The 16,558-nt window shown below is 41.0% G+C and overlaps 1 protein-coding gene across 1 annotated transcript; it reads left to right on the top strand.

Annotated features, from left to right (window-relative positions):
* Nucleotides 1–1,058: 1,058 nt before the first annotated feature.
* On the top strand, nucleotides 1,059–14,852 carry LOC308685340 (trypsin; the record flags this gene model as incomplete). The annotated part of the gene is made up of 6 exons (XM_081357037.1): nucleotides 1,059–1,233; nucleotides 1,777–1,857; nucleotides 9,353–9,512; nucleotides 9,913–10,054; nucleotides 14,309–14,575; nucleotides 14,658–14,852. The coding sequence occupies 6 exons, from the start codon at nucleotides 1,059–1,061 to the stop codon at nucleotides 14,850–14,852; spliced, it is 1,020 nt and encodes a 339-aa protein (XP_081213163.1).
* Between the last annotated feature and the right edge of the window lie 1,706 nt (nucleotides 14,853–16,558).

The raw sequence follows: 16,558 nt of genomic DNA, 5'->3' as shown, positions 1-16,558 counted from the left end.
TATGAAATTCTCATTATTGGTGCTGCATTCTCTTTTATTGTGTGTAACTCATATTTTGTTCAGCCAGAACAATGTTATTGTTATTCTCTTTCCATTGAGATGGGTAGTTACAAAAGCATGGTGTGTATTTCTGAAACAAAATGCTTTTGTGAGGGACGCAGGGTAGGCAAATGTGCACGGCATCCTTAATAAAATCCGATGGACAACATGTTATGGAGTTGCTGGAAGAGAGGACAAGGAGGTTTACATTTTAGGTGTGGTCACATTAGCAACATTTTGAAGGCAAAAAAGGTCTGTTGTCTTTTGTCAATAGTATAGCGATGTGTGAAGCGCAGCTTTAGGGAAATTTGAACCCTTTGCGAAATCTGCATGGGTAAATCTTTCGCCCTCATGCAAAACTCCTGTTTGCGTGGATTTTTATTGAAATGACTGGATTTTTACAGGAAAATTGCAGAACAACAATAAATGTGATTGCACCTTTTAACTATTATGCTGATATCTAAGTTAACTTTGAAGTTGTAGTTTTGAGCTTCTTTTCTGTCAGTCTTTGTTCTGTTTATATTTAGTTTATCAGTGTTCAGGGTGGGTTTACACGACAATGATAAGCTTAAAACGGAGACGTTTTTCCTTTTCTGCGTACAGAGACGACACCCCATTCACACGGATCCACGAAAACGGCTAAACACCCTATAACCTGCTACCAGGCCCTTAGATGGCGATGAAACATAGACTGAACACGTAAAATACGCATATGCATGACGTCATCGTATTCAGAGATTCGCGTTCCCTTTCAAGGCGGTCACTTCGACATTACGTCACTGACGTATATGGGAACTCCCTTCCTCCTCATTTTCACTGAAATCTTATAGGCTAACGCCAGCTGGAGACAGCTGGCCAATTGACGCGAAACATGCAAATGCTGACCGGACCGCGGGCAGTATAAATAGCATGGGCGCGGCAATAACGTCAGAATCTCTTTCTTCACGCTAGAAGTCTTATCTGAAGTCATCGTGGAAGTTGCAATAGAGGTTACTCACCATGTTTCCTCCCCGCATCCGATGGCTGCTAACTTTCATGCCAGATATGTGCGGGTCCTATCGACTCGCTCTACCCTACAAGGATCAACCGAGGCCGCACTCACGACGGCGGGCATGTGCCGGACAGTGCGCGCCCTCAGGGGAATAAACTCGGGCATCAGCGGAGACGAGGCCCACTGCCGCCAGCAGGCCGCTGGTGGGCCCTCTCCCGCCCTAAGACGAGTTGACGCCGCCCGTCGCCACTCCGGTTACCGGTCCTTTTCGCGGGCTCGCTAGAAGGACTCGACGCGAGAGGCTCTGTCGATAAGGATACTTAGCCCAGTATCTCAGCCAGGCTACTTCAAGAAGGACGCCGTCTTCCACGGCGTCCTTTGGTAGTCGTGCGCAAGACGCGCGTCTAGAGAGACGAGGCAAAGGCCATGGCTCCGTGTCCAAAAAGAAAAAAGGGAAGTACGGATGTTATGAGTCTCTAGCATAGAGGTCTCTAGCCGCCTCGCTCTGACAATGGAAAGTGCACAGCCACACAATCCGGTGAGTGTTGTTTACCCCTAGTCAGTCTTGACTACGGGGTTGCGCAGTCGTTACCGCTTATGCTGTTGACGCTGGGCCTACGTAACATTACATTTTGATGTGCTTATTTCACTACGTATTCACAGTTTTTGTCGCTACGCCACTGACGCTGTGTTTATGTACTCACTGCACACTGATATGTGCTATGTTTGTGCCCTGTATCCTTCAGTGCAACTGGCCATTCAACTACGTATCCACAGTTGTTGTCGCTACGCCACTGACGCTGTGTTTATGTACTCACCGCACACTGGTATGTGCTATGATTTGTGCCGTTATATATTGCCCTGTATCCTTCAGTGCAAATGGCTATTCTGATTACAACATATTCACAGTAGTTGTGCAACGCAAATGATGCTGTGTGTGTACACCGCACTCTGTTATGTGTTCATGATTTATGCCGCCATAAATTGCCCTGTATCCTTCAGTGCAACTGGCTATTCTGATTCAACTATGTATTCACAGTTGTTGTGCGATGCCACTGACGCTGTGTTTATGTACACTGATGTGTGTGTTATGCTTATGCCACGACATTGCCCTGTATCCTTCAGTGCAACTGGCTATTTTGATTACTACGTATTCACAGTTGTTGTGTGATTCAACTGACTCTGTGTTACGTACACACTACACACTGTTATGTGTTCGGATTTATGCCACTATATATTGCCCTGTATTTTTCAGCGCAAATGGCTATTCTGATTACTACACAGTACGTATTCACAGTTGTTGCGCGATGCAACTGACGCAGTGTTTACGTACACACTACACACTGATATGTGTTATGAATTTTGCCGTTGTATATTGCCCTGTATCCTTCAGTGCAATGGCTATTCTGATTACTACACAGTGCGTATTCGCAGTTGTTGCGCGATGCAACTAACTCTGTGTTACGTACACACTACGCACTGTGTGTTTGGATTTATGCCACTATATATTGCCCTGTATTTTTCAGCGCAAATGGCTATTCTGACTACTACGTATTTACAGTTGTTGCGCAATGCAACTGACGCTGCGTTTATGTACACACTACACACTGATATGTGTTATGAATTTTGCCGTTGTATATTGCCCTGTATCCTTCAGTGCAATGGCTATTCTGTTTACTACACAGTACGTATTCGCAGTTGTTGCGCGATGCAACTGACTCTGTGTTATGTACACACTACACACTGCGTGTTTGGATTTATGCCACTATATATTGCCCTGTATCCTTCAGTGCAATGGCTATTCTGATTACTACGTATTCACAGTTATGCGATGCAACTGACGCTGTGTACACACTACGCACTGATATGTGTTACGATTACGCCGTTATATATTGCCCTGTTCCTTCAGTGCAACTGGCTACTCTGATTATTGTGTATTCACAGTTGTTGTGCGCTGCCACTGACGCTGTGTTATGTACATTGATATGTGTCTATGGTTTATGCCGTTATATATTGCCCTGTATCCTCAGTGCAACCGTCTATTCTGATTAACTACGTATTCACAGTCGATGTCGCTATGCTTCTGACGCTGTGTTTTGTACACATCAATGTAACTATGCTATCACGTTGCCCTGTATCCTTCAGGGCAACTAGCTATCCTATCTAACTGTGCATAGTCACAGTCGTCGCTACGGCGACTTGCGCTTCATCTGTGTACACACTGAAGCGTTATGCTGTTATGTTGCCCTCAACGTAACTGACCATTGTGTTTGAACTGCGCATATTCATGCAGTTTCGGTCGCTTCGACTAGCGCTGCATTATACACACAGATGTTTTAAATGTGCACACTGATGTGTAATGCTGTTATGTTGCCCTCTATCCTTCAGTGCAACAACCAGCTGTCCTAACTGTGCATATTCACAGTTCTATCGCTACGGCGACTACACTGCACTTATGTACAAGGATGTGTTTTTGCTATTTTGTTGCCCTGTTCCTTCAGTGCAAAACTAGCTATCCTAATCTACCGTGCATATTCACAGTTTCTGGATGTATGTATGTGCACGGATGTGTTATGCTGTAATGCTGCCCTGTTTCCTTCAGTGCAGCTAGCCATCCTGATCTAACCGTGCATCTCAGCTACGGTGACTTGCGCTGCGTTATGTACATACATGGATGCGCTATTCTTACGCACTTGTGTTATGCTGTCATGTTGCCCTGTATCTTAGTGCGACTAGCTATCCCAGTCGAACTGTGCATATTCACAGTCTCTGTCGACCTGCGCTGCATTATTGCACATGGATGTGTTCATGCTGCGGTGTTGCCCCATATCCTTCAGTGCCTATACTGAGCTACTGCGTATAGTTGGCGCTACAGCGACCGATGCTGTTACGTACATGTGCTACGCTGTTATGTTGCCCCGTTTCCTTCAGTGCAACTGGCTATTCTGTACTAACTCGTATACTCAGTTCTAGCTACGGCTACGACTGTGTTTGTGTACTTCTGAGGTGCTATGCTATTATGGAAGGCTATTTTCTAACTGCGTATATTCACAGTTGTTGTCGCTACGGCCACTGGCACTGTGTTTATGTACATTCAGTTATGTGTTAATTTGCACTTCTGTACATCGGCTTTAGAACATTGGCTATGTTCTACAAGGCAGTGTCAGTTTCCTCGTGACCCCCTTACTGGCCTATCATCCCCGGTTCACGGACCTGAGAGAGTTATGGGGCTCCCCCATGACTATCCCCCTCAGATGATTGGCACCCCAGCCCCAAGCTGTGGAACCTTCTTGTGTGTCTGCTGCTGGGTCCTTAGTTGAGCAAGACACTTCACACTAATAAGTTCTGAGAGATCTCCTTGAGAATGACCTTCCACCTGCTCTCGCCCCAGCGAAGCACTTGGAGACCTACGCTCATTCTACATGAATGATGTTGCATTGTCTCGGACCTAGTGACTGCAGCGTCACTCTCCGTCCAATACCAAGATGCGTTCCAGTCGCTTACACCGTTCAGAGCACAGATTGATCCCTGCCCGCCTTCTGCTGAGCCGTCAGCCTCACATGATGCTTATACTCAGAGTGCTGTTGGCCCTGTAAGGGCTTTGCGGATGTACGTGGACCACTAGGCAGCAGTCTGACTAGCTGTTTGTGTGCTTGGTGGATGGTACTAGGGACTGAGACTTTCTCACTGAATTCGACGCTTTTCAATCTGGCTTAATGCCCACGGGATTTAGGTATGCTGGCTGTCTTCTCAGAACACGTTCGCCAGGGTTTCAAGTTTTATGCACTGCCTATAGCGTCGTGGGTTGGTGAGTTTTATTAATGTACTCATGAACTGTTACCACCAGCTGTACAGTAGTCTGCATTATCCAGAGTTACCATTGCTGCTAACTCTGTGTTATGACTATAATGTATATAATGACTATACATAGCTGTTTCCGCATTACACAGTAGTTTTCAATGTACTGTTAACTCTGTGTATGGCTATAAGGTTATGCAGCTGTCACCGCTTTGCCGTTGACACTGTGTTAACTCTTATGCTGAGTGCTTATGGTGTTGTGCTGCCCTGTCCAGTGCAGCCTTCGCTTCTTTGCATTGGATTGCAACTGGGTAGGTCGGAACAGACGTTTCTTAGTCTAGTTTCGCCTATCAGTTCGAGTGCTCCTAGCGGCGCTGCTGGCTTAGAACTGTTGTCTCTCGTGGGAGTGTAGCTTGACCCCGTTCAGGGCTTATCTTCACTGCGCTCACGGCGGGATTCTATACAGTTCCCATATACGTCAGTGACGTAATGTCGAAGTGACCGCCTTGAAAGGGAACGTCTCCGGTTACTATCGTAACCTCGGTTCCCTGAGAGGCGGGAACAAGACATTACGTCAGCCGCCGTGCTCGCCGTTTGATCAGCTGTGCTAGCGTTCAGTCTTGATTCTGACGTTATTGCCGCGCCCATGCTATTTATACTGCCCGCGGTCCGGTCAGCATTTGCATGTTTCGCGTCAATTGGCCAGCTGTCTCCAGCTGGCGTTAGCCTATAAGATTTCAGTGAAAATGAGGAGGAAGGGAGTTCCCATATACGTCAGTGACGTAATGTCTCGTTCCCGCCTCTCAGGGAACCGAGGTTACGATAGTAACCGGAGACGTTTTTGTTGTTTACACGGAGACCGTTTTCAAAAACGTGCACTTTGAAACCCATTTTCAGGCAGCCAAAACGCCGTTGTCCTGTAAACGAATGACCAAAACGCATAAAAAGTTGTACGTTTTTAGTTGAAAATGGTGTTGTGTAAATAGCCCATAGTTTTTCTTGTTTGACCTGCCTGTTTTATTTCATTGTCTGTTTCATGGTTGCTCACCCGCTGCTCGTTTCTTTGATTGGTTAGGGTTTTGTATTGAGCTTCTTTTCTGCCAGTCTTTTTTCTGTCTTCTTTGCGTTTTTAGTTGGTTGTTCTGTTCATGTTTTTCATGTTCTCATCTCTGCATCAGTCAACTGTGGCACACGCTGTATTTTATTTTACTTTTGCAAAGGGCTCTGTACTACCTTGCTTCAACCAAAGTGACTGAAACACTTCCCAACTCACAAACTTTAATAGTGCAAGGATTTAAAACGGCAGATGACAAATGATAAGAGAATGTTATTTTCCTTTGGTGTGGATGCTAATATTGTTATAGTTATCTTTATAATTAGGCTTTTAGAAGTTCTTATTTGAGACCTATAGGATTGGTTTTATATTATAATAGAAATTACATTAGCAACACATTAGCATTTTTAACAAAGGTCTGACTAATTATCACATAGAGAGTTGGGGAGATTAACCACGTTAGATCTTAATGCATGTCCATTACTCTCAAGCGGTCCACTGAGTAGGCCTACACATTATGTGTTATGAGAAGGTCAGAGAGGGCATCGCTGCTGAAAGCCCAACTTGTTTCCTTGAATCAAACAATGTTTGATTCATAGTTCCCCATGAAAACTGAAATCAGAACTTGAGAAACCTGAGGAACAGTGTTGATGTGATGTCCTCACCCTGTGTGGAGGGGTTTGGTAGATAAAGTGTAGCCGACAGTCAGTACCGCTTCACGGGGTCCGTTATCCATGGCCATGCTGCTCTTTCTGGTGCTGTTGAAATTCGTCCCAGCCAACTGTAAGTACTGAACACTATCAGGAGCTCACCTTCTTCTTTTTGCCTGCAGATTTAGCTTTCTAACAAGGCAATGAAATTACTCTTCTATTTAAGCTTAACTTTTACTCAGTATTTGGGTCAATAACATGATGTTAGTGTTTGTTTAGAATCGAATACACCTTTGATATGATAAGCACTTTCTGAATTAAATTTCAGTTTGATACAGGGACATTGAGTAAAAAAAATGGCAGGATTATAGAACTGTCCTAATATCAAAAAGGGTCATGTCATTTTTGAAAGAATTTTAAAAATATATATATATTTCCTTAAAAAAAAAAACAGCTTCACTGCTTATTAATATTTAACATACTTTTGTAATAGTGGAGGATCACTGAAGACTGGAGTAATGATGCTGAAAATTCAGCTTTGCATCAAAGGAATAAATGACATTTTAAAATGTATAAAAATAGAAAATATTTTCACAATATTACTGTTTTTACTACATTTTTGATCAGATAAATGCAGCCTTGGTGATCATAAGACGCATTTATATGACTGAGTGGCAAGGTCAATAAGTCTCTTAAAATATCAGATCAAAATATTAAGGTCAAACATCTTATATTTTAAGAGACATATTTAAATACGTCTCTAAATTATTACATTATTATCCACTCAAGTGTTTAAGAAAATAGTTAATTACATCACATGACATCATTAGAGTCATTACATTTCACCTTTTTTTGAAAACGGTATAACATTTTTCATTTTTATTTTTATCATGGACATTCTTATTTTTCAATGAAATTACCCATTTGATATGCACTGATCATGCACCTTATCAAATACTGACTGTATGAATCAATCATAAAGACAACATTACAGTGAGGAAAATAAGTATTTGAACACCCTGCTATTTTGCAAGTTCTCCCACTTAGAAATCATGGAGGGGTCTGAAATTGTCATCGTAGGTGCATGTCCACTGTGAGAGACATAATCTAAAAAAAAAAATCCAGAAATCACTTTGTATGATTTTTTAACTATTTATTTGTATGATACAGCTGCAAATAAGTATTTGAACACCTGAGAAAATCAATGTTAATATTTGGTACAGTAGCCTTTGTTTGCAATTACAGAGGTCAAACGTTTCCTGTAGTTTTTCACCAGGTTTGCACACACTGCAGGAGGGATTTTGGCCCACTCCTCCACACAGATCTTCTCTAGATCAGTCAGGTTTCTGGGCTGTCGCTGAGAAACACGGAGTTTGAGCTCCCTCCAAAGATTCTCTATTGGGTTTAGGTCTGGAGACTGGCTAGGCCACGCCAGAACCTTGATATGCTTCTAACAGAGCCACTCCTTGGTTATCCTGGCTGTGTGCTTCGGGTCATTGTCATGTTGGAAGGCCCAGCCTCGACCCATCTTCAATGCTCTAACTGAGGGAAGGAGGTTGTTCCCCAAAATCTCGCAATACATGGCCCCGGTCATCCTCTCCTTAATACAGTGCAGTCGCCCTGTCCCATGTGCAGAAAAACACCCCCAAAGCATGATGCTACCACCCCCATGCTTCACAGTAGGGATGGTGTTCTTTGGAAAAAGTCCCATCATTCTTCTTCCTCCAAACACGTTTAGTGGAATTATGACCAAAAAGTTCTATTTTGGTCTCATCTGACCACATGACTTTCTCCCATGACTCCTCTGGATCATCCAAATGGTCATTGGCAAATTTAAGACGGGCCTTGACATGTGCTGGTTTAAGCAGGGGAACCTTCCGTGCCATGCATGATTTCGAACCATGATGTCTTAGTGTATTACCAACAGTAACCTTGGAAACGGTGGTCCCAGCTCTTTTCAGGTCATTGACCAGCTCCTCCCGTGTAGTTCTGGGCTGATTTATCACCTTTCTTAGGATCATTGAGACCCCACGAGGTGAGATCTTGCATGGAGCCCCAGTCCGAGGGAGATTGACAGTCATGTTTAGCTTCTTCCATTTTCTAATGATTGCTCCAACAGTGGACCTTTTTTCACCAAGCTGCTTGGCAATTTCCCCATAGCCCTTTCCAGCCTTGTGGAGGTGTACAATTTTGTCTCTAGTGTCTTTGGACAGCTCTTTGGTCTTGGCCATGTTAGTAGTTGGATTCTTACTGATTGTATGGGGTGGACAGGTGTCTTTATGCAGCTAACGACCTCAAACAGGCGCATCTAATTTAGGATAATAAATGGAGTGGAGGTGGACATTTTAAAGGCAGACTAACAGGTCTTTGAGGGTCAGAATTCTAGCTGATAGACAGGTGTTCAAATACTTATTTTCAGCTGTATCATACAAATAAATAGTTAAAAAATCATATATTGTGATCTCTGGATTTTTTTTTTTTTTAGATTATGTCTCTCACAGTGGACATGCACCTACGATGACAATTTCAGACCCCTCCATGATTTCCAAGTGGGAGAACTTGCAAAATAGCAGGGTGTTCAAATACTTATTTTCCTCACTGTAGATCAATAATCAATAGAATATCAGGCTGTATATTCTGTATCCTTTCTTGGAAAGAAACTTGACCTTTATTTAACAGGGATACTCAGGGTGTCAAGCTTGATTTTGTCAGCTGTCAATTTGAACTCATTGTAAATGAGATTAGAGTTTTATTTCATTGCCCTTTCACTGTCATCTTGAGTTCTGAGCTATTTTAAATCTTTGTTATATTGTTTTCCAGGTCTGGACTTTGTTCAGGGGCGCATTGTTGGCGGATATACCCCCTCGCCAAATTCAATCAAATACATAGTGTCGTTACAGAGCTCGAAAGGGCAGCACTTCTGTGGCGGATCTCTGGTCCACAAGTACTGGGTGCTTACAGCTGCCCATTGCAATATTGGGTGCGTGATTTTGAACTTTTATTTAAACAGATTCTCTGTCTAAACAAGCTTTTTATGAGACTTACAGAGTGTGTAGCAGCAGAGCTGATGGCCAAGTCCGTGTGTGAGTCGAGAGGCAGAGTAAAGCAGACATGCGGTAACCTTGACCCGTCATCACCGTGTGGTCCTTAATGAATGCTGGCTTATCTGCCGCTTGGCATGGCTGAGCCTGCTAACAGGGACAAATACTGTCATTCAACTCATGTCCTCTGCAAAGAGTATCAAGAAATCAGATACCAAGCATATGTCTGGGATCTGGAAGGCTCTTTCTTTATATACAGAATTTACATTGTTTTGTAGTTATGCGGTGGTGTTAGAGTTTCATTCAGAGGCTGGCGACTGTATTTGTGCTTGTCTTTAGGATGGATCGGATGATGTTGGTGGCTGGAGACTATACTCTGGGTGTTTATGAGGGGACAGAGCAGTACTCCAAGCCTCTGTCGCTCATCACACACCCGCTGTACAACAGGAGCACCAATAATGCAGATATTATGCTCATAAAGGTATGCTCTTTGGCTACATCACTCTTAAGTGAGTGAGTGTATAACTATAAGAGAGTCGAGTTACTTGACACTGTCAAATGAGAAAAAAAATTGAACTGAATCAAATTTGCTTTGTAATAGACAATTTTTACAACATCGACCCTGTTATTGAACTGGATTGAATCAAATTATATTGACTAGAGGTGAATAACGACACTATTATCTGTTATAGAGCTGCTTGTAGCTGAACTGAACTCATAATTGATGAAATGAATCATCACTGAACTGACTTGAGCTGAATAATGGCACTATTGTCTGGAAGAGCTCCTTTACAGCAGAATTTGAATTTGTCTCATATTTACATTATTAATTTGATTATTTTCCTGTTTATTACTGTGAAGCTGCTTTGAAACAATATGTATTGTATAAAGCGCTTTATAAATGAAGGTGACTTGACTTGAATCTGATTGGACAATTATGGCAATTACATATATGTGACCCTGGATGACAAAACCAGTCACATGGGTAAATTCTTTGAAATTGAGATTTATACATCATATGAAGGCTGAATGAATAGGCTTTCCATTGATGTATGGTTTGTTAGGATAGGACCATATTTGGCAGATATACAACTATTTGAAAATCTGGAATCTGAGGGTGAAAAGAAATCGAAAATCGCCTTTAAAGTTGTCCATTTATGTTTGCGTTTATGCTGCATTCACTCACAAAAATAAATGTTTTATATATTTGAGACAGGAAATGTACAAAATATCTTCATGGAACATGATCTTTACTTAATATCCTAATGATTTTTGGCATAAAATAAAAATCTATAATTTTGACCCATACAATGTATTGTTGGCTAATGCCACAAATATGCGACTTGTGATCCAGGGTCACATATTAGTTATATGCTTGTAAATATTTTTTTTATTTTAAATAGAGACAGTCTAACATAGTCAGACCATAAAGAAACAACATAGGGAAAACCATTAAAAGGGAAAAAATAAACATACTAAAATGGTCAATCAGTCAGAATCAAGTATTCAACAACACCATATAAATTATTCAACAGTTAGTTCTGGTCCTTGAATGTGGTTAGGTGGCTTTCCACAAGTGCTCATTTGAGTCCAACAGCGCTGGAACAGTTTGTTTCACTCCTGTGTGTGTTTGCATGTTCCAGTCACACTGTAGCAGGGCCATAAGTGGCGTCGTTGAGTCACTGACTGAGGTCAAGTGTGAAATTGCAGACTCTCTAAGTGCTTATTTAAAATAACTAAATGTGACCATTAAAAAAAGTGTGTTTATACTATGAATGTGTGTAGTATGAATGAGATCTGGACGTACTACAACTGTCATGTGATCTACCAGCATCAGCTGTGTCGCTTAAATGTCATTCACAAATCATCTCCAATAGCCTCATGGGATATAAAGTGTCCATCAGATGTGCATTTCATAATCTAGCCAAAAGCAGTAGGTCAATCAAGGCACTTTTCGGCTACTGTTTTATGAACACTGTGAATTCAGATCTATACTTCTTTTTTCTTTGGGAAGTATGAGATTTGAATGGCAGTGAAGTGATACAACTGATGCTGTGAGGTCACATAACAATGACAACATGAAGAATGCAATACATCCAGATCTCATTCATATTATAGAACATCTATTTAACGGTTGCGTAGGCCTTAGTCATAAGAAGTAACTTCTCAGAGAGTATACAGTGTCTTTAAAATTGGCATGAAACAGAAGTTGTGATAGTCTTTTCTTCCCTATTGTGACGTATATCCGAGTGAAACAGCTTCTGGAACAAGAAAAATGTGGGACGGGACTTGATTTTGCCTATGGGAAATTGATTGGATGGTTGTGGTTTGCTATTGGCCAATCTCGTGTGAGTGACAGGTTGCCCCGCCCTCACGCCACTAAACACATCAGAGAAGAGATGTCATTGCAAGAGGGAGGGGAAGTTACAAGGCACATGAATAAAAAAAAAAAAACAATGATGTGCATGGATTAATCATTAATAGTAAATACTGCAATATTCCATAAAAAAAAGAACAATCAATTTTGACTCCATTGTGTTCGGCGCGCCAGCCGCATGGTCTAAAAGGGTTGTCCCTATTCTCTTAATGAGTAATGGGTGTGTTTTAGGATTTACATGCGTTAAACCAATCCGAGTCTCATCTCCCATTCCCTTTAAATGCCAGATGCGCTCGCGCCATGTTCGCTATTTACATGACGGAATTTGATAGTTGAAAGACTGAACGCATCTCCAGAGCGCAAACGGATCTGCTTGTGTGCGAGGTTAAAGTGCCCAAGCAGACCATCTACGGGACAATATCTTTATGTAGCCTACACAATAATAATCTTTTACATTGTAATCCTTTTATTTTAAATATTTGACATGTTTGTGTGCTGCTGTACGCACACCTTACTAACAAGCTATTTAAAAAAAAAAAATAATAATTGCCCATTGACTTTAGACCAGTTTTCAGTTGGTCAATGGCGCAGTCTATTTCTGTTGCCTCAAAAATAGCAACGTGCCAACAATGCGCCAGAACACACCTCGTTTTCAGACCAGCACACCCATGGGAGCACAAATGGGTGCAAATGCATTAAACAACGTGGCGCAGGACGTGAAAATGATAACTGCGTCAGGCTGAAACTAGCAAAAAAACACTTGCATCGCGCTTGGCGCTGCATTGAGTGGGTGTAAGATAGGGCCCTAAATGTAACTCTACACCCTTGCCTCATTTAGTATACGTGGTTATATGAATATGCAAATTAGCCCCGCCTCCACTCACTCACTCAGCTCAGAGATCCACTCGTTGACGATCACACGTTGACCTGATTGGTTACAGGGTAGTTTGTGACGTCAGAAACACCAGCGATTTCAAACGAAAATCAAAAAGATTTTGTTTTTGAGACTGTCTTTGTTTCACTGCAGTTTTAAGTAGAAAATACTCAGCAATGGTGCTGACTTATGAATTTGCACATGGTTTGTCTTAAATCATATTAAAAACACCACACAGACATATAAACAGCATTAAAAGTTTGATTTCCACCACAGGGGGATCTTAACCAATTTGTTCAAAATAACAGATTCATTAATGGCACTATTGCTGTGTTGCGCGCAAATGCTGTATATTCTGCTTTAACGTTCTTTAGAAAGATATTCTTTGACAGATCAAAAATAGTTAAACAACTGGCAATTTTATGTCTAAAATGTTACTTCACTAGTTCACACTTACATGCAATCAGATTTGATATGATAACGAATGCATATTTGGGGTGCTGCCCAGAGTACTGCCCCCATCCTTGATAGGAAAACTGTCATGGAAAAAACTGCAAAACTGTTATGGGACAGAGGTGAGGGACTGATTGGTCCCTCTGATTGGATTACCTGAACATGCTCCTCCTGAACTTCATTTATAGAGAGCCTAAGTCCCGCCCCTCCGCTTCCGGCTCATGGGACCTTACTTCGGAAAAAATATGTATGGAAGTCAATGGCGAGAGATAACTTATCTTTTTATTCCGTCTGAACTGTGCCCTGAATTACACATATGATGTTTGTCAATTTAAAAGGTAATTATGAAAGTCAAGAAAGTCGCAGTTTGTCATTTAACAGAAGAGTAACGTTTAGTTTTATGTGAAAATCGCTCAATGAACTACATCTCTCGTCTCGCACTATGTACGTCACAAGATCCGTTGCTCGTATGTGTGTATTCTGGCTCAAAACACTCAGGCATGACGGCGTTGCGTTACGATTATAAGGTAAGACTATAGAAAAAATGACAGACGTTAGCTTCAGTAAAGTTAGCTTCATTCATTGAGAGAAAAGGCATGACGTCGCATGCGCGCCTTCTGGGTTTGTAGTCTTTCTAATTACGTATTTTCACAGTCTTATACCTCAGCAGTTTTACATCAAGCTGCGACTTTCTTGACTTTAAAATGTATCTTTTAAATTGATAAACATCATATGTGTAAATCAGGGCACAATTCAAACGAGATCAAAATATTTGTTGTCTCTCGCCATTGACTACCATACAATATTTTTCCGAAATAAGGTCCCATGGTGGTCGACCGGAAGGGGAGGGACTTAGGCTCTCTATAGTCGAGTTCTTGTTTAATGAAACTTTAATTTAAAAAGTTCAATATTAACATAACTAGCAACCAGGTCACCTTTCATATGCTTTGTAATAAATGGTATAACAGTTTGATGATGCTTTCATACCAACCCTGATCTGTAAATCTGTCTCTGGACGCTGGTTCTTTCAGCTCAGTGCGCCTATAGAGCTGAACAGGTATGTGTCGCTCGCCCCACTCCCCAAACAGAACACAGGGCTGCTGGCGGGCCGGATGTGCCGGGTGTCTGGATGGGGCTCCACGAGTCACAGCGGAGGACTGAACCCTCTCACCCTGCGTACGGTCAAGCTCCCCATCGTCTCCACCTCCAAGTGCAACAGCAGCGACTCCTTCAGCGGAAACATCACAGCGAGCATGATCTGCGCCGGCTCCAGGGCGGGAGGGAAAGATGCATGTAAGGTACTGTGATAACGGCCAGCTCACATCCTTCACTGTCCACGATTCAAGGCTTTACAGGGATGTTGGGATTCTGATATTCCAGGGGGATTCCGGAGGGCCGCTGGTGTGTGACGGACGGGTCTACGGCCTGGTCTCCTGGGGAAACGGTTGTGGAGATCCAAGGTTTCCAGGGGTGTACACGGCCGTGTCCCGCTTCCGCAGGTGGATTGACCAGACCATATACAGCCCATACTCACGATGCCTGAAGTCCGTTGGTCTTTTCAGCAGGGAAGACTAAACTTCTGTGTGTTTCCATTCATGCAATGTGCAAAACAATATTCTTTAACTATGGGCATCTTTATCCTTGTGGACTTTTTTGAAAATAAAGTCTCCTAAAACATGCATTTAACATTCTTACTGGGTTATTTAATTTGTTCAATGCTTTTTTTTTTTTTTTTTTTTTTTTTTCTTTTCATGAATATTTCCACTACATCTCAAATGATGTATTGTGTTGAACAGCATTCTGTGGTGGAAATGACGGATGGGAATATATTTTGTCTAGCTGAAACTTAATTTTAGCATTCATGTATCCTTAATACCTGTATAGTTTTTGCATAATTAAACAAAATAACAGAAATGCACAGTTTATAAATGGTAATTATCTTGGTTTTTCTTTCTTTCTTTGGGGCAAAATTGTTTGTTGAGGTGGAAATGCTGAAAGAGTTTGTTCAGATCATCATAGTTTAAACTATAATAATTTATATTTTGTATGATAGATTTACATATTTTAATATTGAAAGATTGTCAAAATCATTGCATAAAAGGCATTTGAAAAAATGAATGAAAGCGTAGTAAAACTACTCTAGGTTTTAATGCAGCCTTCATATATAACTTTTAATAACAAACGTTCCCTGGGACACTCTACCGTTCAAAAATTAATATTTTTAATCAGCAAGGAAACATTCAAATGCATCAAAAGTGACAGTAAAGACATTTATAATGTTTATTTATACATTTTATTTCTATTTCAAATAATTGAACTATATTCATCAAAGAATCCAGAATAAAAAGTGTCACGGTTTCTGCAAAAGTATGAAGCAGCACAACTGTTTTAACACTGATAATAATCAGAAATGTTTCTTAAATCATTATATTGGAGTGATTTCTGAAGGATCACGTGACACTGAAGACTGCTGCAGAAAATTCAGCTTTGCATCACAGGAATAAATTACATTTTAAAATAGTTTGAAATGCAAAAGAGTTATTTTAAATTGTAATAATAATTAACAATATTACTGTTTTAATGTATTTTTGATCAAACATGGTGCCTTAGTGAGCATAAGAGACTTCTTTCAAAAACATTTTTAAAAAATCTTACCAACCCCAAACTTTTAAATAGTAGTATAAAGTTGAAAAAGTTCTAATAAATGGAAGCGAATGAATCTAAATGTGAAGGCCTCTTAAAATTACAATATGCTTACAAACTCTGAAATAGTGTGATGTTGGATCCCGTTCATTATGTTGGACAATTGCAAAAAAAAATATTTTGTGCATCTGAAGACTTATCAGTGCATTTTAATATCAGTTAGTCCCCCTTTAAAATGCTTATTTGTTTGGGAATAATTCCAAAAGATTTCACCAAAGGATATTAAATGCAGGAAAATTGCCATTTGTTAAGCTCAAATGATGTTAATGGAAGCTATAAAAGGATTTGACGTTGTACATGTAACAAAGGATGTTTGCACATTTAATAGGAATGGGTGTGTCCACAATTACTCTTCTCTGAGGAGGCTTTAGTTCCAGGAGCTTTTGGTTTCACTGCACACGACACCACATGTAAGATGATCTCTGCATGACAGGCCCCATGTGAACTACACACAATCATTCACAGCAGTTTATGTGTACCATATGAATACTCAGTTTCATAATAATACCTTTTATATGTATCCGGGGCATCATTTATTACATTATTAAAAACAATAGCTATATGGAGTGTAAAGTTTA

Source organism: Scardinius erythrophthalmus (genome assembly GCF_964197995.2).
Source record: "Scardinius erythrophthalmus genome assembly, chromosome: 25".
Lineage (NCBI taxonomy): Eukaryota > Metazoa > Chordata > Actinopteri > Cypriniformes > Leuciscidae > Scardinius > Scardinius erythrophthalmus.
This window is presented reverse-complemented; position numbering and strand designations above follow the sequence as displayed.